Source organism: Ranitomeya imitator, chromosome 2, assembly GCF_032444005.1.
Source record: "Ranitomeya imitator isolate aRanImi1 chromosome 2, aRanImi1.pri, whole genome shotgun sequence".
Taxonomy (NCBI): domain Eukaryota; kingdom Metazoa; phylum Chordata; class Amphibia; order Anura; family Dendrobatidae; genus Ranitomeya; species Ranitomeya imitator.
The window spans coordinates 178,113,657-178,139,340 of record NC_091283.1 but is presented as its reverse complement, the minus strand read 5'-3'; the positions used below and the strand labels follow the sequence as shown (position 1 = coordinate 178,139,340).

General features: G+C 48.5%; 1 protein-coding gene across 1 annotated transcript; it reads left to right on the top strand.

Annotated features, from left to right (window-relative positions):
• Positions 1 to 2,725: 2,725 nt before the first annotated feature.
• Positions 2,726 to 25,265, top strand: TMEM250 (transmembrane protein 250). Its single transcript, XM_069748128.1, has 2 exons — positions 2,726 to 2,862; positions 24,601 to 25,265. Exon 2 carries the CDS (start codon positions 24,728 to 24,730, stop codon positions 25,145 to 25,147), a length of 420 nt encoding a protein of 139 aa, XP_069604229.1. The 5' UTR covers positions 2,726 to 2,862; positions 24,601 to 24,727; the 3' UTR covers positions 25,148 to 25,265.
• Positions 25,266 to 25,684: the final 419 nt, after the last annotated feature.

Genomic DNA, 25,684 nt, shown 5'->3' with positions numbered 1-25,684 from the left:
GTAGTGCCGTGTGTACGAGATGTATGGAGCGGAGCCGTATGTGTATGAGGTGTATGGAGCGGAGCCGTGTGTGTATGAGGTGTATGGAGCGGAGCTGAATGTGTACGAGGTGAACGGAACGGAGCCGTGTGTGTTTGAGATGTATGGAGTGGAGCCGTGTGTATGGAGCGGAGCCGTGTATGCAAAGTGTACGGAGCGCAGCCGCGTGTGTAGGAGTAGCTATGTGTGGCCATTATACGGTACGAAGTATCATGTGCGGCCAATATACAGTATGGAGCATCATGTGCGATCATTATACAGTATGGAGCATCATGTGTGGCCATTATACAGTATGGAGCATCATGTGTGGCTATTATACAGTATGGAGCATCATGTGGGGTCATTATACAGTATGTAGCATCATGTGTGGCCGTTATACAGTATGGAGCATCATGTGTGGCCGTTATACAGTATGTAGCATCATGTGTGGCCGTTATACAGTATGGAGCATCATGTGTGGCCATTATACAGTATGGAGCATCATGTGTGGCCATTATACAGTATGGAGCATCATGTGTGGCTATTATACAGTATGGAGCATCATGTGGGGTCATTATACAGTATGTAGCATCATGTGTGGCCGTTATACAGTATGGAGCATCATGTGTGGCCGTTATACAGTATGTAGCATCATGTGTGGCCGTTATACAGTATGGAGCATCATGTGCGATCATTATACAGTATGGAGCATCATGTGTGGCCATTATACAGTATGGAGCATCATGTGTGGCTATTATACAGTATGGAGCATCATGTGCGGTCATTATACAGTATGTAGCATCATGTGTGGCCGTTATACAGTATGGAGCATCATGTGTGGCCATTATACAGTATAGAGCACTGTGTGGCCGTTATACAGTATGTAGCATCATGTGTGGCCGTTATACAGTATGGAGCATCATGTGTGGCCATTATACAGTATGGAGCATCATGTGTGGCCATTATACAGTATGGAGCATCATGTGTGGCCATTATACAGTATTGAGCATCATGTGTGGCCATTATACAGTATGGAGCATCATGTGCAGTCATTATACAGTATTGAGCATCATGTGTGGCCATTATACAGTATGGAGCATCATGTGTGGCCATTATACAGTATGGAGCATCATGTGTGGCCGTTATACAGTATGGAGCATCATGTGTGGCGGTTATACAGTATGGAGCATCATGTGTGGCGGTTATACAGTATGTAACATCATGTGTGGCCGTTATACAGTATGGAGCATCATGTGCGGTCATTATACAGTATTGAGCATCATGTGTGGCCGTTATACAGTATGGAGCATCATGTGTGGCGGTTATACAGTATGGAGCATCATGTGTGGCGGTTATACAGTATGGAGCATCATGTGTGGCGGTTATACAGTATGGAGCATCATGTGTGGCGGTTATACAGTATGGAGCATCATGTGTGGCGGTTATACAGTATGTAACATCATGTGTGGCCGTTATACAGTATGGAGCATCATGTGTGGCGGTTATACAGTATGGAGCATCATGTGTGGCGGTTATACAGTATGGAGCATCATGTGTGGCGGTTATACAGTATGTAACATCATGTGTGGCCGTTATACAGTATGGAGCATCATGTGCGGTCATTATACAGTATTGAGCATCATGTGTGGCCGTTATACAGTATGGAGCACTGTGTGGCCATTATACAGTATTGAGCATCATGTGTGGCCATTATACAGTATGGAGCACTGTGTGGCCATTATACAGTATTGAGCATCATGTGTGGCCATTATACAGTATGGAGCACTGTGGCCATATTTTTTTGTTTATAATTATTCTTTATGAACAGTGTGATCAGCAGTACTAAATGGGTGTGGTTGAGACGTGGATATGGGTGTGACTAGTGAATGGGTGTGGTCAGAGGCGTGGCCTAAAATTTGCCGCGGCGCGCAACACAATGTCTTGTGCTGAAGCATTAAGATTTCCCATCACTGGGACTAAGAGGCCGAGGCCGCCCCCTGATAATAATGCCATAGCGTTATCCTCCTCTGCCATCTGTACAGCGGGCACAATGCAGTCAGCGGGTAACATTCTCCTGGAATCACGAAACCCAGACTCCTCCATCAGACGCCGGATAGAGAAGTGTGATCCATCACTGTCCAGAACACGTCTCCTCCAGAATCCAGTGGTGGCGGCTCCATCACTCCATCCGATGCTCAGCATTGTGCTTGGTGATGTAAGGCTGCATGCAGGTGCTCCGCCATGAAGCTCCTGGGGGGCGCTGTGTTTTATACTAGAGGAGGTCTGGACTCTGTAGTTATGGGGTCAGCAGATCACTGGTGACTTTTCCGCCATATACGTTGTATTACGTGTTTTTTATTTAATTGTGGTAAACTATCTGCACTGTGGCCGCCTGTGGAGTCCTTGCAACGAGACCTGTGTGCTTTTTACCAAAAAAACTTGTCCAAGTAGCCACTAACAGCGACCAATCAGAGGCAGGCTTTCTGATCGGTCACTGGAGTAAGCCGAGCCGTGATTGGCTTCTTATGCCGCACACCACCCTACAGCCCTGACTGGGCATGTCCCTGTAGTCAGCAGACTCCTCCCCGTGTACAGGGCTGCACTCTGCTGTAACCGGGCATCTGCGACAGTCACCATGGTAACGGGAGATGGAGCCTGGTAACCAAGGAAACGGAACCGGTCTCTCGCTCTCGCGATGTTGCTACCCGGAAGCAGGAAGTGAGGGAGCAGTGGTGGTGGGCTGTCTGCCTCATGCAGGGGGCGTGATACCGGCTGCCGGAGCCTGAAGTGTGGGGGATGGAGGGACTGGAGGCCCCGGGAACAGCGCGGACACCCGCTATAAGTGTAAGTTACAGGAGAAGATACTACCAATAGGGGGCGCTGTATGACGGGCAGTGTGTACGGGGCTGTCACCTGCAGGGGGCGCTGTATGACGGGGCAGTGTGTACGGGGCTGTCACCTGCAGGGGGCGCTGTATGACGGGCAGTGTGTGCTGGGCTGTCACCTGCAGGGGGCGCTGTGTGACGGGCAGTGTGTACGGGGCTGTCACCTGCAGGGGGCGCTGTATGACGGGCAGTGTGTGCGGGGCTGTCACCTGCAGGGGGCGCTGTATGACGGGCAGTGTGTGCGGGGCTGTCACCTGCAGGAGGCGCTGTATGACGGGCAGTGTGTACGGGGCTGTCACCTGCAGGGGGCGCTGTATGACGGGCAGTGTGTGCGGGGCTGTCACCTGCAGGGGGCGCTGTATGACGGGCAGTGTGTACGGGGCTGTCACCTGCAGGGGGCGCTGTATGACGGGCAGTGTGTACGGGGCTGTCACCTGCAGGGGGCGCTGTATGACGGGCAGTGTGTGCGGGGCTGTCACCTGCAGGGGGCGCTGTATGACGGGCAGTGTGTACGGGGCTGTCACCTGCAGGGGGCGCTGTATGACGGGCAGTGTGTACGGGGCTGTCACCTGCAGGGGGCGCTGTATGACGGGCAGTGTGTACGGGGCTGTCACCTGCAGGGGGCGCTGTATGACGGGCAGTGTGTACGGGGCTGTCACCTGCAGGGGGGGCTGTATGACGGGCAGTGTGTACGGGGCTGTCACCTGCAGGGGGGGCTGTATGACGGGCAGTGTGTACGGGGCTGTCACCTGCAGGGGGCGCTGTATGACGGGCAGTGTGTACGGGGCTGTCACCTGCAGGGGGCGCTGTATGACGGGCAGTGTGTACGGGGCTGTCACCTGCAGGGGGCGCTGTATGACGGGCAGTGTGTGCGGGGCTGTCACCTGCAGGGGGCGCTGTATGACGGGCAGTGTGTGCGGGGCTGTCACCTGCAGGGGGCGCTGTATGACGGGCAGTGTGTGCGGGGCTGTCACCTGCAGGGGGCGCTGTATGACGGGCAGTGTGTACGGGGCTGTCACCTGCAGGGGGCGCTGTATGACGGGCAGTGTGTGCGGGGCTGTCACCTGCAGGGGGCGCTGTATGACGGGCAGTGTGTACGGGGCTGTCACCTGCAGGAGGTGCTGTATAACAGGGCAGTGTGTACGGGGCTGTCACCTGCAGGGAGCGCTGTATAACAGGGCAGTGTGTACGGGGCTGTCACCTGCAGGGGGCGCTGTATGACGGGGCAGTGTGTACGGGGCTGTCACCTGCAGGGGGCGCTGTATGACGGGCAGTGTGTACGGGGCTGTCACCTGCAGGGGGCGCTGTATGACGGGCAGTGTGTACGGGGCTGTCACCTGCAGGGGGCGCTGTATAACAGGGCAGTGTGTACGGGGCTGTCACCTGCAGGGAGCGCTGTATGACGGGCAGTGTGTGCGGGGCTGTCACCTGCAGGGGGCGCTGTATGACGGGCAGTGTGTACGGGGCTGTCACCTGCAGGGGGCGCTGTATGACGGGCAGTGTGTGCGGGGCTGTCACCTGCAGGGGGCGCTGTATGACGGGCAGTGTGTACGGGGCTGTCACCTGCAGGAGGCGCTGTATAACAGGGCAGTGTGTACGGGGCTGTCAACTGCAGGGGGCGCTGTATAACAGGGCAGTGTGTACGGGGCTGTCACCTGCAGGAGGCGCTGTATAACAGGGCAGTGTGTACGGGGCTGTCACCTGCAGGTGGCGCTGCATAACAGGGCAGTGTGTACGGGGCTGTCACCTGCAGGAGGCGCTGCATGACGGGGCAGTGTGTACGGGGCTGTCACCTGCAGGAGGTGCTGTATGATGGGCAGTGTGTACGGGGCTGTCACCTGCAGGAGGCGCTGTATAACAGGGCAGAGTGTACAGGGCTGTCACCTGCAGGGGGCGCTGTATGATGGGGCAGTGTGTACGGGGCTGTCACTTGCAGGAGGTGCTGTATGATGGGCAGTGTGTGCGGGGCTGTCACCTGCAGGAGGCGCTGTATGACGGGGCAGTGTGTACGGGGCTGTCACCTGCTGGGGGCGCTGTATGACGGGAAGTGTGTACGGGGTTGTCACCTGCTGGGGGCGCTGTATCACGGGCAGTGTGTACGGGGCTGTCACCTGCAGGGGGCGCTGTGTGTACGGGGCTGTCACCTGCTGGGGGCGCTGTATGACGGGCAGTGTGTACGGGGCTGTCACCTGCTGGGGGCGCTGTATGACGGGCAGTGTGTACGGGGCTGTCACCTGCAGGGGGCGCTGTGTGTACGGGGCTGTCACCTGCAGGGGGCGCTGTATGACAGGCATTGTGTACGGGGCTGTCACCTGCAGGGGGCGCTGTATGACGGGGCAGTGTGTACGGGGCTGTCACCTGCAGGGGGCTCTATATGACAGGCAGTGTGTACGGGGCTGTCACCTGCAGGAGGCGCTGTATGATGGGGCAGTGTGTACGGGGCTGTCACTTGCAGGAGGTGCTGTATGATGGGCAGTGTGTGCGGGGCTGTCACCTGCAGGAGGCGCTGTATGACGGGGCAGTGTGTACGGGGCTGTCACCTGCTGGGGGCGCTGTATGACGGGAAGTGTGTACGGGGTTGTCACCTGCTGGGGGCGCTGTATGACGGGCAGTGTGTACGGGGCTGTCACCTGCAGGGGGCGCTGTGTGTACGGGGCTGTCACCTGCTGGGGGCGCTGTATGACGGGCAGTGTGTACGGGGCTGTCACCTGCTGGGGGCGCTGTATGACGGGCAGTGTGTACGGGGCTGTCACCTGCAGGGGGCGCTGTGTGTACGGGGCTGTCACCTGCAGGGGGCGCTGTATGACAGGCATTGTGTACGGGGCTGTCACCTGCAGGGGGCGCTGTATGACGGGGCAGTGTGTACGGGGCTGTCACCTGCAGGGGGCTCTATATGACAGGCAGTGTGTACGGGGCTGTCACCTGCAGGAGGCGCTGTATGACGGGGCAGTGTGCACAGGGCTGTCACCTGCAGGAGGCGCTGTATGATGGGCAGTGTGTACGGGCTGTCACCTGCTGGGGGCGCTGTATGACAGGCAGTGTGTACGGGGCTGTCACCTGCAGGGGGCGCTGTGTGTACGGGGCTGTCACCTGCAGGGGGCGCTGTGTGTATTGGGCTGTCACCTGCAGGGGGCGCTGTATGACAGGCAGTGTGTACGGGGCTGTCACCTGCAGGAGGCGTTGTATGATGGGGCAGTGTAAATGGGGATGTCACCTGCAGGGGGCGCTGTGTGACGGGGCAGTGTGTACTTGGCTGAATGACAGGCAGTGTGTACGGGGCTGTATGACGGGGCAGTGTGTACGGGGCTGTCACCTGCAGGAGGCGCTGTATGACGTGGCAGTGTGCACGGGGCTGTCACCTGCAGGGGGCGCTGTATGACTGGGCAGTGTGTATTTGGCTGAATGACGGGCAGTGTGTATGGGGCTGAATGACGGGCTGTGTGTATGGGGCTGTATGACGGGCAGTGTGTACGGGGGCTGTCACCTGCAGGAGACGCTGCATGACGGGGCAGTGTGCACGGGGCTGTCACCTGCAGGGGGTGCTGTATGACTGGCAGTGTGAAAATCATGATCAAGATGAAATCATCTCTAAAAGGCCTAAAGTTCAACATTGCACATTTTCTTTGTATTTTAGGGAAAAAGTAAGTTTTTACATTTTTAAACATTACAAAAAGGAAAATGGGCCAATGCAAAAATGTGGGCACCCTTGGAGATTTGTGTGTTCAGATAACTTTGACCAAGGTTTCAGACCTTAATTAGCGTGTTAGGGTTATGGCTTGTCCATCATCATCGTTAGGAAAAGCCAGATGATGCAGATTTCACAGCTTCATAAAAACCCAGCCTCCTCTAATCTTGTGCAAAAAAACAGCAGCCACGGGTTCTTCTAAATCAGCTGCCGAGCACTCTGAAAATGAAAATGATGGAGGCCCACAAAGCAGGAGAAGGCTATAAGAAGATAGTAAAGCGTTTTCAAGTTGCCCTTTTTGAGTTTGAAATGTAATTAAGAAATGGCAGTTCTCAGGAACAGTAAGGCTCTGTGCACACGCTGCGGATCTGCAGCAGTTAGCCATGAGTTTACAGTACAATGTAAACTTATGGGAAACCAAAAACACAGTGCACATGCTGCGGAAAAAAACGCGCGGAAACGCAGCGGTATACATTCCGCAGCATGTCAATTCTTTGTGCGGAATCCGCAGCGGTTTTACACATGCTCCATAATAGAAAACCGCAGGTGTAAAACCGCAGTAGAATCCCCACAAAAACCGTGGTAAATCCGCAGTAAATCCGAGATAAATCCGCAGGAAAAACGCAGCGTTTTGTATGTGTGCACATACCCTGAAGGTCAAGATAAGGTTTGAAAGACCAAGCAAGATTTCAGTGAGAGATGCTCGTCGGATTGCTAGAGAGGCAAATCAGACTCTCAACTTGATTAGAAAAGACCTTCAGAAAGATTTAGCAGACTCTGGAGTTGTGGTACATTGTTCTACTGTTTATAGACACCTGCACAAATATGGCCTTCATGGAAGAGTCATCAGAAGAAAACCTCTCCTGCATCATCACCATAAAATTCAGCATCAGAAGTATGTAAAGAACATGTCAACAAGCCTGATGCATTTTGGAAACCAGTTCTGTGGACCAATGAGGTTCAAATAGGACTCTGGCCACAGTGATCAAAGGTATGTGTGGAGAAAAAAGGGCACAGAATTTCAGGAAAAGAACATCTCGCCAACCATTATGCAAGGGGGAGGATCAGTCATGGTTTGGGGTTGTGCTGCAGCCAACGACACGGGGAACATTTAATGGGTAAAAGGAAGAATGGATTCAATTAAATTACAATAAATTCTTGATGTAAACATAACACTTTCTGTAAAAAAGCTGAAGTTGAAAAGAGGATATAGACACAATAGACTACATCAAAAGGCCGCAAGCTGAAGGTTTTACAATGGCCCTCACAGTCCCCTGATCTGTACATATTGAAAATCTGTGGCTAGACCTCAAAATAGCAAAGGCTGCAAGACGTCCAAGGAATCTCACAGAACTGGAAGAATTCTCCAAAGGAGGAATGGATGAAAATCCCTCAGGCTATGTGCACACGTTCTTGAATTTTTGCGTTTTTTTTCTCTATACAAACGCGATAAAACCGCAGAACAAAAACCGCCTACATTAACCCCTTCAAGTCGCGGCCCTTTTTCATTTTTGCGTTTTCGTTTTTCACTTCCCTCCTTCCCTGAGCCATAACTTTTTTATTTTTCCGTCAATATGGTCATGTGAGGGCTTATTTTTTGCGGGACAAGTTGTACTTTTGAAAGACACTATTGGTTTTACCATGTCTTTTACTAGAAAACGGGAAAAAAATTCCAAGTGCGGTGAAATTGCAAAAAAAGTGCAATCCCACACTTGTTTTTTGTTTGGCTTTTTTGCTAGGTTCACTAAATGCTAAAACTGACCTGCCATTATGATTCTCTAGGTCATTACGAGTTCATAGACACCTAACATGACTAGGTTATTTTTTATCTAAGTGGTGAAAAAAAATTCCAAACTTTGCTAAAAAAAAAAAAAGTGCCATTTTCCGATACCCGTAGCGTCTCCATTTTTCGTGATCTGGGGTCGGGTGAGGGCTTATTTTTTGCGTGCCGAGCTGATGTTTGTAATGATACTATTTTTGCGCAGATACGTTCTTTTGATCGCCCGTTATTGCATTTTAATGCAATGTCGTGGCGACCAAAAAAACGTAATTCTGGCGTTTCGGATTTTTTTCTCGCTACGCCGTTTAGCGATCAGGTTAATGCTTTTTTTAATTGATAGATCGGGCGATTCTGAACACGACGATACCAAATGCGTGTAGGTTTTTTCTCTAGTAGCCTTCCACGACAGCCACCAGGAGGTTGTCTCCATTCCCTAATGGGGGACAGGAAGCACAAGAGGTTAAAAACCCCTCCCACCTCCCATTAACCAGTGTCTTTCCTGTCCCCCATGGGGCATGGAGAGGTTCCTGGTGCGCTGCTGCGGCGGCTCTAAGCAGAGTACCTGTGTTAAATTTCTTGCCGGGCACTTAAGGTCGGGCCCCCCGCGGCTTCCTCCTGCGCTGTGCCTCCCGTCTCCTCGGGATTCTGGGACCGCATTCCCCCGGCCTCCTGCGTCCTCTTGCGGGGATAAAGCTGGTCGGGGTGCCCGCCGGAGGCCTCCCTGAGCTCTCCGGCGTTTCCCCCTCCTAGCGCGCGCTGTTCGGCGACCCGGAAGTCAGGTGACGCTCCACTTCCGGGTCGGCGCTCCTGTGCAGGAGCGATACAGGCCAGAGAAATGGATTACCGAACGGCGTGCGAGGCACGCTGCATCCTCGCACGCCTGCCTGGGACTCCGGAGGGGGAGGGGCGGCTAATTGCCACGCGCTGGTGCAGGCTTATTTTCTACATAAGCTGCGAAGATGTCTCAGGTAAGCTGCTGTAAGCATGGATGCGTCTTGCCCTGCAGCTGCAGAGCCCAGCGCTCCCCAAGCCCTAGTAAGTACGGCAGAGGGGGTCCCATTTAAAGGCACATTTTTCAATATACCTTTTCTTACACGGCTTCCTCTCTCATTGCAGGGAGTCAAGCCTGGCCCTAAAAACATTACCAAGCGCAAATGTGCCACCTGTAATGTAAAAATGCCACCAGATTGGGAGAAAAAGTTATGCCAACCTTGCACGGATAAAATCGTCAGAGCGGAACACCCTTCTTTGATTGATGAAATTCGCTCCTTGGTTAGGCAGGAGGTTCAAACCTCTTTGGCCACACTCGCCCCACCTCCACCGCCACCACCATCCTCACCTGGTCCATCACTCCCTAAAAAGAGGAAAATCCAGGAGTACTCTGAGTCAGTCTGAGGGGTCTTATACGTCTTCCTCTGTCAAATGGGAAGATGCGGTACCACGTAAATCTGCGGAAATTAGGAAATACCTTTTTTCCTCTGAATATATTGAGGAATTGGTATCTGCAGTGAGGAACACTATGGGGCTAAAAGAGGAATCAGTTCCTCAGTCTATACAAGACGAACTGTTCGGTATACATACTGAAAAACAACCCGGGTTCCCCGTCCATAAAAGCATAATTGATATGATTAATAATGAATGGGAATTGCCTGAGAAACGGCTAACAACGCCCCCAGACTTTAAGCATCGGTTCCCTCTTGAGGAGGACCTAATAAAATGGGACATTCCAAAAATTGATGTCCAGGTGGCTAGAGTGGCTAAAAAGACGGCTCTGCCGTTCGAGGATTCCTCCCAATTAAAAGACCCCTTGGATAGGAAGATTGAGAGCCTTCTCAAAAAATCCTGGGAAACGTCTACCTCAGCCCTCAGATACAATATAGCATCCACCTGCGTGGCCCGCTCTCTCTTTCGTTGGATACAAGAGTTAGAAAGCCACATCTCTCAGGGTACCCCAAGAGAGGAGGTACTGGACTCTTTGCCTATCTTACACAGGGCAATAGGTTTCCTTGCAGATGCCTCACTGGAATCTATCCGGGTGGCCGCCAGATCCTTGGTCCAGACAAATTCAGCCAGAAGAGCTCTCTGGTTAAAGATGTGGAGCGGAGACGTTACGTCAAAAATAAAACTGTGTTCTATTCCCTTTAAGGGTGACTACGTGTTTGGGCCCTCCTTAGATGACATCTTAGAGAAAGCCACAGACAGAAAGAAAACCCTTCCTGAGCAGAGACCTCCCAGGAAGCGTTTTTTTCGACCCTCCCAGCCCCAGCCCTCCCAGGGTAAAGGGAAAGGAAAAACCGGGAGGTGGAGTTATGCTAAGGGGAAGCCTAAAAACATCCTTATTCCCCAACAAACACAACAAGAAAAGCAATGACTCCGATCCGGTGGGGGGGAGGCTTTCGAACTTCGTTCACAGTTGGCAGAATATCTCCAACAGCCCCTGGGTGGTGAGTGTAATCCAACAGGGTCTACTGATAGAGTTCGATGCGCCTCCTCCCAGGATCTTAAGAGTCACCTCCCCCTCATCTCGGGAGACTCAAAAGTTGATGATGGCTGGAATACAGGACTTGCTAGACTCAAGAGCTATATCCATAGTCCCGGTGAACGAGCAAGGGGAAGGACACTATTCCCGTATCTTCATGATAAAAAAGCCTTCCGGGCAATCTCGTATTATAATAAATATGAAAGCTCTCAACAAATACATAACCTACCGCAAGTTCAAGATGGAATCAGTAAAAACAGCCATCCCTCTAATAGCTCCTCATTCATATATGGCAACAATAGACCTCAAGGATGCCTATTTCCATATTCCAATACATCCTCGGCACAGGAAATACCTGAGATTTGCGGTCCAATTCAACCAAAACATCTTACATTTCCAGTACAATGTTCTCCCCTTCGGGATCTCCTCAGCCCCAAGGGTGTTTTCCAGAGTCATGGCGGAAGCAGTTGCCCATATCAGGAGCCAAGACATCGCTATAGTACCATACTTGGACGACCTGTTAATAATTGGTCCTTCCGCCGAAGTTCTCAATCAGAGAATTTCCAAAACTCTGAACATCTTACAGCTTTTGGGTTGGATTCCAAATCTAAAAAAGTCTCAGCTATCACCATCAAAGGTGAGGAAATTCTTCGGAGTCCTCTTGGATTCAGAAGGTCAAAAATCCTTCCTACCAGAGGAACATCGGATGAATCTAATTTCCAAGGTCTCACACTTCAGGAAACAACGTTCTCCGACCTTACGGGTTGCGATGTCTCTTCTGGGTTCGATGACGGCCTGTATACAATCAGTCCAGTGGGCTCAGAGCCACTCCAGAGTTTTGCAGGCGCACATCTTAGGGAACTGGAACGGGAATCCAAATTCCCTAAACAGAAGAGTTTACACTCCAGGGAAGGTAAAAGCCTCGTTAACCTGGTGGACGATCCAATCAAACCTACTGAAGGGGGTCAACTGGGTGCAAGATCCGCTAATTACAGTAACAACGGACGCCAGTCAAAAAGCTTGGGGAGCAGTGGTCTCGCAAATTCCATTCCAGGGTCTCTGGAATCAGAAGGAAAGCTCCAGTTCCTCCAACTCCAGAGAACTGTTGGCAGTGGAGAGGGCCCTTCTGGCAGCCAGCAGTCTCGTTATAGGTCAACATGTCAGAGTGTACTCGGACAATATGACGACTGTTGCGCATCTAAAACACCAGGGGAGTCCAAAGTTCAACCAACTGAAAGCAATTTCAAACAGAATATTTTGCTGGGCAGAGAAACATCTCTCACTTTCAGCAATACACCTCAAGGGGTCGGTGAACGTTCAGGCAGATCGCCTAAGTCGTCACGTCTTACATCCAGGAGAGTGGAGCCTGAAGGCGGACGTTTTCAAAATGTTGACAGACAGGTGGGGTCTTCCCGATATAGACCTTCTAGCGTCCAGCCAGAATGCACAAGTCGAGAACTACTTCTCCCTAAACCCCAAGGACAGGTCTCAAGGAGTAGACGCCTTTGCTCATACTTGGAGGTTCCATCTAGCATACGGGTTCCCTCCAATACCGTTACTTGCGAAGACCCTCCGGAAGATCCGGGACGATCAGGTCCAGACTATCTTAGTAGCTCCAGCATGGCCGAAGAGGAGCTGGTACCACCTCATCGAAGAACTGAAGGTGGACGGTCCAGTCTTTCTTCAAGTATCAGAAGATCTCCTCTGCCAGGGCCCCTTTTATCATCCAGAACCACAGAAGTTCAAACTGGCAGCCTGGCTATTGAAGCCCAGGTACTAAGAGCTAGGGGCCTTTCAGAGTCGGTAATATCTACTCTACAGAAATCTAGAAAACCTATTACCAATGCCATATATGGCAAAATCTGGAATAGATTCTCCTCGTGGTGTCATCCTCATAAACCTGACCCTTTTCATCCTAATATTTCACAAATATTAGATTTTTTACAAAAAGGATTAGAGTTGGGGCTGAAGCCAAGTACCTTGAAAGTTCAAGTGTCAGCCTTAAGTTCCGTCTTTGATCGGGACCTTGCGGGTCATCGTTGGATAAAGAGGTTTATGGTCGCAGCATCAAGACATTGTCCAAGAAGACAAATTTTCGTGCCATCGTGGGACTTAAACATAGTCCTAAAAGGTCTTACGGCTCCTCCATTTGAGCCATTATCATCTTGTTCCTCGCAACTTCTGTCCTACAAGACGGCCTTCTTGGTTGCAATTTCTACCGCAAGAAGAGTAGGGGAAATACAAGCCCTTTCAATAAGAGAACCTTATCTTACCATAAGAGATGATTCCATTGTGTTCCGTCCAGATCCTTGTTTCCTACCGAAAGTAGTGTCAGAATTTCATCGATCACAGGATATAGTCCTCCCATCATTCTGTCACAATCCTTCAAATCCGGAAGAACACAGATTCCATACTTTGGATGTACGACGTATAGTGTTATATTACTTAGAACATACTAAATCATTTAGAATTGACAAAAATCTCTTCGTTCATCTTTCTGGCAGAAACAAAGGCAAGAAGGTAGCGAAGAGTACCATTGCCAACTGGATAAAAAAGGCCATTTCTGAAGCATACTCAACTCAGAATATTGCTGTTCCTGCGGGCCTAAAAGCCCATTCCACCAGATCTACTTCTGTCTCTTGGGCTGAAAGGGCTGGCGCTTCATCGGAGCAGATTTGCAGGGCAGCAACATGGTCTTCCCTACACACTTTTACTAAGCATTATAGATTGGACTTCTGGTCCAATCGGGATCTTGCTTTTGGCCGAAAGGTTCTTCAAGCTGTGGTCCCTCCCTAAATACAGAATTGGTTGGCATTCCTCCTGGTGGCTGTCGTGGAAGGCTACTAGAGAAAATAGAATTATTCTTACCGTTAATTCGGTTTCTAGGAGCCTTCCACGACAGCATTAATTCCCTCCCGATGTTCTTGGATATTTTTCTGAGAACCTAAAGGTAACCGGTGCTATGGGTTCTGTTGTAAGTCACTGGTTAATGGGAGGTGGGAGGGGTTTTTAACCTCTTGTGCTTCCTGTCCCCCATTAGGGAATGGAGACAACCTCCTGGTGGCTGTCGTGGAAGGCTCCTAGAAACCGAATTAACGGTAAGAATAATTCTATTTTTTTTTTTTTTTTATTGTTTTATTTAGGATGGGGCGAAAGGGGGGTGATTTAAACTTTTATATTTTTTATATTTTTTTCATATTTTTAAAAACTTTTTTTTTACTTGTGCCATGCTTCAATAGCCTCCATGGGAGGCTAGAAGCTGGCATAGCCTGATCGGCTCTGCTACATAGCAGCGATCATCAGATCGCTGCTATGTAGCAGAAATGCAGGTGTGCTGTGAGCGCCGACCACAGGGGGGCGCTCACAGCAGACCTGCATCAGTAACCATAGAGGTCTCAAGGACCTCTATGGTTACCTTCCTGATGCATCGCCGACCCCCGATCATGTGACGGGGGTCGGCGATGACGTCATATCCGGCCGCCCGGCCAGATGCGGTAGTTAAATGCTGCTGTCTGTGTTTGACAGCGGCATTTAACAGGTTAATAGCGGCAGGTGAATAGCGATTTCACCCGCCGCTATTGCGCGCACATGTCAGCTGTACAAAACAGCTGACATGTCGCGACTTTGATGTGGGCTCACCGCCGGAGCCCACATCAAAGGGGGATTCACGGCATGCGCAGTACTAGTACGGCGCATGTCGTGAAGGGGTTAAGCACATGCCGCGTTTTTTTCTGCGGCGGAATCGCATTCCGGGAAAAAACGCAGTATGTTCATTCTTTGTGCGGAATTGTGGTGATTCCGCACACACAGGAATGCATTGATCCGCTTACTTTCCGCATGTGGCTATGCCCACCATGCGGGAAGTAAGCAGATAATGTGCGGTTGGTACCCAGGGTGGAGGAGAGGAGAGTCTCCTCCAGGCCCTGAGAACCATATACCGTATATACTCGAATATGTCAAGATTTTCAGCCCATTTTATTAGGCTGAAAGTGCCCCTCTCGGCTTATACTTGAGTCATTGTCCCAAGAGGGTCGGCGGGGGAGGGGAAGCGTCGCCTGCCACATACTCTCCTGCTCCTGGCGCGGTCCCTGCATCTCCGATGGGCTCTGGTCGCTGACAGCTTCTTCCAGCATTGAGCGGTCACATGGTACCGCTCATTACAGTAATGAATATGGACGTGACTCCACTCCCATAAGGGTGCAGCCGCATATTCATTACTGTAATGAGCGGTACCAGGGACCGCTCAACACTGGAAGAAGCTGTCAGCGCCCAGAGAAGACCATCAGGGAAGCTGCCAGTGACCGCACCAGGAGCAGGTGAGTATAATGGGGAGGGTGAGCAGCATTGAGCGATATTCACCTGTCCTCGTTCCACCGCCGGGCTCCGTCTTCCACGTCCTCTGGTGTGACGCTCAGGTCAGAGGGTGCGATGACGTGGTTAGCGCACACCCTCTGCCTGAACGTCAGTCAGTGCAGAGGATGCGGAAGACAGAGCGGCGCCTGGCGGTGGAACGAGTACAGGTGAATATTGCAAGTGCAGGGGGCCTAAGCGACGAGAGGTGTGTCTTTTTTTTTTTTTTAATCGCAGCAACAGCATATGGGGCAAATATCTCTATGGGGCATTTTATGGGGCCATAATCAACATTTGTGTAGCATTATATGGGGCAAATATCTCTATGGGGCATTTTATGGGGCCATAATCAACATTTGCGTAACATTATATGGGGCAAATATCTCTATGGAGAATCTTATGGGGCCATAATCCGCATTTGTGCAGCATTATATGGGGCAAATATCTCTATGGGGCATTTTATGGGGCCATAATCAACATTTGCGTAACATTATATGGGGCAAATATCTCTATGGAGAATCTTATGGGGCCATAATCCGCATTTGTGCAGCATTATATGGGGCAAATATCTCTATGGGGCATTTTATGGGGCCATAATCAACATTTGTGCGGCATTATATGGGGCAAATATCTCTAGGGAGAATCTTATGGGGCCATAATCAGCATTTGTGCAGCATTATATGGGGCAAATATCTCTATGGGGCATTTTATGTGGCCATAATCAACATTTGTGTAGCATTATATGGGGCAAATATCTCTATGGGGCATTTTATGGGGCCATAATCAACATTTGTGTAACATTATATGGGGCAAATATCTCTAGGGAGAATCTTATGGGGCCATAATCAGCATTTGTGCAGCATTATATGGGGCAAATATCTCTATGGAGCATCTTATGGGGCCATAATCAGCATTTGTGCAGCATTATATGGGGCAAATATCTCTATGGGGCATTTTATGGGGCCATAATCAGCATTTGTTCAGCATTATATGGGGTAAATATCTCTATGGAGCATCTTATGGGGCCATAATCAGCATTTGTGCAGCATTATATGGGGCAAATATCTCTATGGAGCATCTTATGGGGCCATAATCAGCATTTGTGCAGCATTATATGGGGCAAATATCTCTATGGAGCATCTTATGGGGCCATAATCAGCATTTGTGCAGCATTATATGGGGCAAATATCTCTATGGAGAATCTTATGGGGCCATAATCCGCATTTGTGCAGCATTATATGGGGCAAATATCTCTATGGGGCATTTTATGGGGCCATAATTATTATTATTATTATTATACATTTTTATAGCGCCATTTATTCCATGGCGCTTTACATGTGAATACGGGGCAAATATAGACAAATACATTAAACATGAGCAGATAACAAGGCACACGAGTACATAAGGAGGGAGGACCCTGCCCGCGAGGGCTCACAGTCTGCATAATCAACATTTGTGCGGCATTATATGGGGCAAATATCTCTAGGGAGAATCTTATGGGGCCATAATCAACATTTGTGTAACATTATATGGGGCAAATATCTCTATGGGGCATTTTATGGGGCCATAATCAACATTTGTGTAACATTATATGGGGCAAATATCTCTAGGGAGAATCTTATGGGGCCATAATCAGCATTTGTGCAGCATTATATGGGGCAAATATCTCTATGGAGCATCTTATGGGGCCATAATCAGCATTTGTGCAGCATTATATGGGGCAAATATCTCTATGGGGCATTTTATGGGGCCATAATCAGCATTTGTTCAGCATTATATGGGGTAAATATCTCTATGGAGCATCTTATGGGGCCATAATCAGCATTTGTGCAGCATTATATGGGGCAAATATCTCTATGGAGCATCTTATGGGGCCATAATCAGCATTTGTGCAGCATTATATGGGGCAAATAACTCTATGGAGCATCTTATGGGGCCATAATCAGCATTTGTGCAGCATTATATGGGGCAAATATCTCTATGGGGCATTTTATGGGGCCATAATCAACATTTGTGTAGCATTATATGGGGCTTATTTTAATATGGAGCATCTTATGGAGCCCATCATGAACTGTATGGAGCATTATATGGGGCTCCTGATTCAATATGGATATTCAAAAACACTTAACCTACTGATGTTTCAATTTTACTTTTATTGGTACCTATTTTTATTTTTGAAATTTACCAGTAGCTGCTGCATTTTCCACCCTAGGCTTATACTCGAGTCATTAAGCTTTCCCAGTTTTTTCTGGCAATATTAGGGGTCTCGGCTTATACTCGAGAATATACGGTAATTGTTAAAAAAAAAATCCCTTGGAAAACTGAGCATCCCTTGGAAAACTGATTGACAGGTTAGTCACACTTGTCAAACATAGTATTTGACAAGTGTGACAAACTTTTTACTATTGATGCTGCCTATGCCGCATCAATAGTAAAAAGATCTAATGTTAAAAATAATTAAAAAAAAAAATCAAAAATCGTGATATTCTCACCTTCCGGCGGCCCCTGCAGTCTTCCGGCTCCTCGCGATGCTTCCGTTCCCAGTGATACTTTGCGGCAGTGACCTGTGAGGACATAGCGGTCTCGTGAGACCGCTACGTCATCTGGGGTTATTGCCGCAAAGGCATCACTTCGAACGGAAGCATCGCGAGGAGCCGGAAGACTGCAGGGGACGCCGGAAGGTGAGAATCTCACGATTTTTTTTTTTAATTTAACCCCTTCCCGACCTGTGACACAGCGTATGCGTCATGAAAGTCGGTGCCAATCCGACCTGTGACGTATATGCTGTGTCACAGAATGATTGCGTCCCTGCAGATCGGGTGAAAGGGTTAACTCCCATTTCACCCGATCTGCAGGGACAGGGGGAGTGGTAGTTTAGCCAAGGGGGGGTGGCTTCACCCCCCCGTGGCTACGATCGCTCTGATTGGCTGTTGAAAGTGAAACTGCCAATCAGAGCGATTTGTAATATTTCACCTAAAAAAACTGGTGAAATATTACAATCCAGCCATGGCCGATGCTGCAATATCATCGGCCATGGCTGGAAACACTAATGTGCCCCCACCCCACCCCACCGATCGCCCCCCCAGCCCCCCGATCTGGCCGGTACACTGCTCCGGCTCCCCTCCGTCCTGTGCTCCGCTCCCCCCCGTGCTCTTGTCCGCTCCCCCCGTGCTCCAATCACCCCCCCCCCCGTGCTCCAATCACCCCCCCTGCACTCCGATCCACCCCCCCGGTGCTCCATTCCAGCCCCCCCGTGCTCCGTTCCACGCCCCCGTGCTCCGATTCCCCCCCTCCCGCGCTCCGATCCCCCCACCCCCCCCCGTGGTCCCCCCCCACCCCATCATACTTACCGATCCAGCCGGGGTCCCGTCCGTCTTCTCCCTGGGCGCCGCCATCTTCCAAAATGGCGGGCGCATGCGCAGTGCGCCCGCCGAATCTGCCGGCCGGCAGATTCGTTCCAAAGTGCATTTTGATCACTGAGATAGATTATATCTCAGTGATCAAAATAAAAAAAATAATAAATGATCCCCCCCCCTTTGTCACCCCCATAGGTAGGGACAATAAAAAAAATAAAGAATTTTTTTTTTCCACTAATGTTAGAATAGGGGTAGGGGTAGGGGTAGGGTTAGGGCTAGGGTTAGGGGTAGGGATAGGGTTAGGGGTAGGGTTAGGGTTTCGGTATGTGCACACGTATTCTGGTCCTCTGCGGATTTTTCCGCTGCGGATTTGATAAATCCGCAGTGCTAAACCGCTGCGGATTTATGGCGGATTTACCGCGTTTTTTTTCTGCGCATTTCACTGCGGTTTTACAACTGCGATTTTCTATTGGAGCAGTTGTAAAACCGCTGCGGAATCCGCACAAAGAAGTGACATGCTGCGGAATGTAAACCGCTGCGTTTCCGTGCAGTTTTTCCGCAGCATGTGTACAGCGATTTTTGTTTCCCGTAGGTTTACATTGAACTGTAAACTCATGGGAAACTGCTGCGGATCCGCAGCGTTTTCCGCAGCGTGTGCACATACCTTTAGAATTAGGCTATGTGCACACTGTGCGGATTTTGCTGCGGATCTGCAGCGGATTGGCCGCTGCGGATTCGCAGCAGTGTTCCATCAGGTTTACAGTACCATGTAAACATATGGAAACCAAATCCGCTGTGCCCATGGTGCGGAAAATACCGCGCGGAAACGCTGCGTTGTATTTTCCGCAGCATGTCAATTCTTTGTGCGGATTCCACAGCGTTTTCCACCTGTTCCTCAATAGGAATCCGCAGGTGAAATCCGCACAAAAAACACTGGAAATCCGCGGAAAATCCGCAGGTAAAACGCAGTGCCTTTTACCCGCGGATTTTTCAAAAATGGTGCGGAAATATCTCACACGAATCCGCAACGTGGGCACCATAGCCTTAGGGTTAGGGTTGGAATTAGGGTTGTGGTTAGGGTTGTGATTAGGGTTATGGCTACAGTTGGGATTAGGGTTAGGGGTGTGTTGGAGGTAGAATTGAGGGGTTACCACTGTTTAGGCACATCAGGGGTCTCCAAACGCAACATGGCGCCACCATTGATTCCAGCTAATCTCGTATTCAAAAAGTCAAATGGTGCTCCCTCACTTCCGAGCCCTGACGTGTGCCCAAACAGTGGTTTACCCCCACATATGGGGTACCAGCATACTCAGGACAAACTGCGCAACAATTACTGGGGTCCAATTTCTCCTGTTACCCTTGTGAATCTAAAAAAATGCTTGCTAAAACATAATTTTTGAGGAAAGAAAAATTATTTTTTATTTTCACGGCTCTGCGTTGTAAACGTCTGTGAAGCACTTGGGGGTTCAAAGTGCTCACCACATATCTAGATAAGTTCCTTGGGGGGTCTAGTTTCTAAAATGGGGTCACTTGTGGGGGTTTCTACTGTTTAGGCACACCAGGGGCTCTGCAAACGCAACGTGACACCCGCAGACCATTCCATCAAAGTCTGCATTTCAAAAGTCACTACTTCCCTTCTGAGCCCCGACGTGTGCCCAAACAGTGGTTTACCCCCACTCATGGGGTATGAGCGTACTCAGGAGAAACTGGACAACAACTTTTGGGGTCCAATTTCTCCTGTAACCCTTGGGAAAATAAAAAATTCTGGGCTAAATAATTATTTTTGAGGAAAGAAAACGTATTTATTATTTTCACGGCTCTGCATTATAAACTTCTATGAAGCACTTGGGGGTTCAAAGTGCTCACCACACATCTAGATAAGTTCCTTTCGGGGTCTAGTTTCCAAAATGGGGTCACTTGTGGGGGGTTTCTACTGTTTAGGCACATCAGGGGCTCTGCAAACGCAACGTGACGCCCGCAGAGCATTCCATCAAAGTCTGCATTTCAAAACGTCACTACTTCAATTCCAAGCCCCGGCATGTGCCCAAACAGTAGTTTACCCCCACATATGGGGTATCACCGTGCTCAGGAGAAACTGGACAACAAATATTGGGGTCAAATTTCTCCTGTTACCCTTGGGAAAATTAAAAAATTCTGGGCTAAATAATTATTTTTGAGGAAAGAAAACGTATTTATTATTTTCACGGCTCTGCATTATAAACTTCTATGAAGCACTTGGGGGTTCAAAGTGCTCACCACACATCTAGATAAGTTCCTTTGGGGGTCTAGTTTCCAAAATGGGGTCACTTGTGGGGGGTTTCTACTGTTAAGCCACATCAGGGGCTCTGCAAACGCAACGTGACGCCCACAGAGCATTCCATCAAAGTCTGCATTTCAAAACGTCACTACTTCACTTCCGAGCCCCGGCATGTGCCCAAACAGTGATTTACCCCCACATATGGGGTATCAGCGTACTCAGGAGAAACTGGACAACAACTTTTGGGGTCAAATTTCTCCTGTTACCCTTGGGAAAATAAAAAATTGCAGGCTAAAAGATCATTTTTGAGAAAATAATTTTTTTTTTTTATTTTCATGGCTCTGCGTTATAAACTTCTGTGAAGCACTTGGGGGTTCAAAGTCCTCACCACACATCTAGATTAGTTCCTTTGGGGGTCTAGTTTCTAAAATGGTGTCATTTCTGGGGGATCTCCAATGTTTAGGCACACAGGGGCTCTCCAAACGTGACATGGTGTCCGCTAATGATTGGAGCTAATTTTCCATTTAAAAAGCCAAATGGCGTGCCTTCCCTTCCGAGCCCTGCCGTGCGCCCAAACAGTGGTTTACCCCCACATATGGGGTATCAGCGTACTCAGGACAAACTGGACAACAATATTTGGGGTCCAATTTCTCCTATTATCCTTGGCAAAATAGGAAATTCCAGGCTAAAAAATCATTTTTGAGGAAAGAAAAATTATTTTTTATTTTACATGGCTCTGCGTTATAAACTTCTGTGAAGCACCTGGGGGTTTAAAGTGCTCAATATGCATCTAGATAAGTTCCTTGGGGGGTCTAGTTTCCAAAATGGGGTCACTTGTGGGGGAGCTCCAATGCATAGGCACACAGGGGCTCTCCAAACGCGACATGGTGTCCGCTAACAATTGGAGCTAATTTTCCATTCAAAAAGTCAAATGGCGCGCCTTCCCTTCCGAGCCCTGCCGAGTGCCCAAACAGTGGTTTACCCCCACATATGAGGTATCGACGTACTCGGGAGAAATTGCCCAACAAATTTTATGATCCATTTTATCCTACTGCCCATGTGAAAATGAAAAAATTGAGGCGAAAAGATTTTTTTTGTGAAAAAAAAGTACTTTTTCATTTTTACAGATCAATTTGTGAAGCACCTGAGGGTTTAAAGTGCTCACTAGGCATCTAAATAAGTTCCTTGGGGGTCTAGTTTCCAAAATGGGGTCACTTGTGGGGGAGCTCCAATTTTTAGGCACACGGGGGCTCTCCAAACGTGACATGGTGTCCGCTAAAGAGTGGAGCCAATTTTTGATTCAAAAAGTCAAATGGCGCTCCTTCCCTTCCAAGCCCTGCCGTGCGCCCAAACAGTGGTTTACCCCCACATATGAGGTATCAGCGTACTCAGGACAAATTGGACAACAACTTTCGTGGTTCAGTTTCTCCTTTTACCATTGGGAAAATAAAAAAATTGTTGCTAAAAGATAATTTTTGTGACTAAAAAGTTAAATGTTCATTTTTTCCTTCCATGTTGCTTCTGCTGCTGTGAAGCACCTGAAGGGTTAATAAACTTCTTGAATGTGGTTTTGAGTACCTTGAGGGGTGCAGTTTTTAGAATGGTGTCACTTTTGGGTATTTTCAGCCATATAGACCCCTCAAACTGACTTCAAATGTGAGGTGGTCCCTAAAAAAAAATGGTTTTGTAAATTTCGTTGTAAAAATGACAAATCGCTGGTCAAATTTTAACCCTTATAACTTCCTAACAAAAAAAAAATTTGTTTCCAAAATTGTGCTGATGTAAAGTAAACATGTGGGAAATGTTATTTATTAACTATTTTGTGTCACATATCTCTCTGGTTTAACAGAATAAAAATTCAAAATGTGAAAATTGCGAAATTTTCAAAATTTTCGCCAAATTTCCGTTTTTATCACAAATAAACGCAGAATTTATTGACCTAAATTTACCACTAACATGAAGCCCAATATGTAACGAAAAAACAATCTCAGAACCGCTAGGATCCGTTGAAGCGTTCTTGAGTTATTACCTCATAAAGGGACACTGGTCAGAATTGCAAAAAACGGCAAGGTCTTTAAGGTCAAAATAGGCTGGGTCATGAAGGGGTTAAAGTCCCTCGAATCTCAAGGTGTAGGATCCTTCAAAGGCTTGCTTTGGTTCATAAACCTACTATTCGGCCACCCCTTAAACAGTGTTCACAAGCAGAAATGGTTGCAGTGGGCCCAGACATACATGACGACTAATTTTCAAACAGTCTTGTTTACTGATGAGGGTCGAGCAACCCTGGATGGTCCAGATGGATGGAGTAATGGATGGTTGGAGGAGGCCACAATGTCCCAACAAGGCTGTGAAGTCAGCAAGGAGGTGGAGGAGTCATGTTTTGGGCCGGAATCATGGGGAAACAACTGGTAGGGCCCTTTAAGGTTCCTGAAGGTGTGAAAATGACCTCTGCAAAGTATGTAGAGTTTCTGACTAGAAAGAGGAAAAAAAAAAAAAAACTTTGTTCCAGCTCCAAAATGTAAAATATCGATCCTTTATTAGTCCATGATAAAAACATAGGCGGAGTAGTTCCATAGCACATTACAGATCTTTGTCAGAGCAAAGGGTTTTATTCTATCTGTCTAGAGTTTCTGACTGACAACTTTCTTCCATGGTATAAAAAGCAGAAACGTGCGTTCAGGAGCAAAATCATCTTCATGCATGACAATGCCTCATCTCATGAGGCAAAGAATACCTCTGAGTCATTGGCTGCTATGGGCATAAAAGGAGATAAACTCATGGTGTGGCCGCCATTTTCTCCTGACCTCAACCGTACAGAGAACCTTTGGAGTATCATCAAGCACAAGATCTATGAGGGTGGGAGGCAGTTCACACCAAAACAGCAGCTCTAGGAGGCTATTCTGACTTCATGCAAAGAAATACAAGCAGAAACGCTCCAAAAACCCACAAGTTCAATGGATGCAAGAATTGTGAAGGTGATATCAACGAAGGGGTCCTATGTTAACATGTAACTTGGCCTGTTAGGATGTTTTGGAGTTAAATAGCTTTTTTGTTCAGTGAATGTGACCTCCTAATGCTGCAAATTCCACAAATGAGCATTTTCAGTTCTTTAAAACATATCAAATGTTTAGACATTCTACTGTGCCTAATAATTTGGAACAGTGCATTGTGAGTTTTTATTTATGTTGGAGATTATACTGTTATCATTGGGAGGTTTCTTCAATAAAATTCGATGTGTACTCCAACGGGTGATGACTTTTATTAGACTGTCATTTGCACCGACCATTTAGGAAAATCCGAGAAAAATATCATTTGCATAATAATTTGGAACATAGTGTACTATGTGGCTGGGCAATATACTACGTGGCTGGGCAATATACTACGTGGGCTGTGCAATATACTACGTGGCTGGGCAATATACTACGTGGGCTGGGCAATATACTACGTGGCTGGGCAATATACTACGTGGCTGGGCAATATACTACGTTGCTGGGCAATATACTACGTGGGCTGTGCAATATACTACGTGGGCTGGGCAATATACTACGTGGCTGTGCAATATACTACGTGGGCTGTGCAATATACTACGTGACTGGGCAATATACTACGTGGCTGGGCAATATACTACGTGGCTGGGCAATATACTACGTGGCTGGACAATATACTACGTGGACATACATATTCTAGAATACCCGATGCGTTAGAATCGGGCCACCATCTAGTGTAACATATGCATACAATAACTCCACCAGCAGAATATAATCAGTGACTTGGCTTGTTTTGTTTGCAGGTATCTACCAGTCTAGTTTCCTGGCCGGCCATCCGGTATTCCTTCTCCTTCTTACTACAAACTTCTATCCTGGTGATATGATCCGACCACGACCTCCCATGAGACTCTACAAGAGGTGGGGTCCCCAATGCCTGTGATCCCTATTCCCCGCCGGGTTCGATCCTTCCACGGCCCTCATACCACCTGCTTGCATTCTGCCTGCGGCCCGGTCCGGTCTACAAATTTGGTGCGCACCAAGTACAACAACTTTGACATCTACCTGAAGTCCAGATGGATGTACGGCTTCATCCGCTTCCTGCTGTACTTCAGCTGCAGCCTTCTGACTTCCATCCTCTGGGTGGCACTCTCGATCCTGTTTTGCCTTCAGTATCTGGGCATCCGAGTGTTCCTGCGCTTCCAATACAAACTGTCCATCATCCTGCTGCTGCTGGGGCGGAGGCGGGTCGACTTTAGCCTCATGAACGAACTGCTTATTTATGGGATCCACGTAACCATGCTGCTCGTCGGTGGACTGGGGTGGTGTTTTATGGTGTTTATAGATATGTAAATATATGCATGCGGATGGGAAACAATGTTCCTTGGCAGATTGAGTACGAGTCGGTCTTGTTTTCCCTTTCTTTATCAAGCAAGAGTAGTCTTTTTTTTAATAAAGGCATGTAAATACATGTCAAGATGCCGGCAGTATGTGGAGCAGACAACGTCAATCAAGATAAGGTCTTAATATTCCTCACTAATATCTTATCACATTTTTCCACTCTCATCTGATGTATTCAGGCAAGAAGGTGCTCTTGTCCAGGAGCAGAACTACTCTGGGAAGGCTTAAAGTGCCCCTGTCAGCAGGATTGTGCTCAGTAACCTACACACAGTGTCAGGTCGGCGCCGTTATACTGAATACAATGAGACCTGGTGATGAAATCCGTCTTGTGGTTGTTGTGTAATCTTTATTTTCAGTTTTGAGTTAATGATCTGCCCGTGCTCCGGGGCGGCCTGTGGGGGTCTTCATGTGGTGCTCTGATTAGGTATTCATAATGCTAGCAAGTCACTAGTTTACATATTGATTATACATACTAAAAATAAAAAACAC

What these genes read in the sequence shown, in the direction of transcription:
- TMEM250 (XM_069748128.1), top strand. Translation starts at nt 24,728, where the DNA reads ATGCCTGTGATCCCTATTCCCCGCCGGGTTCGATCCTTCCACGGCCCT.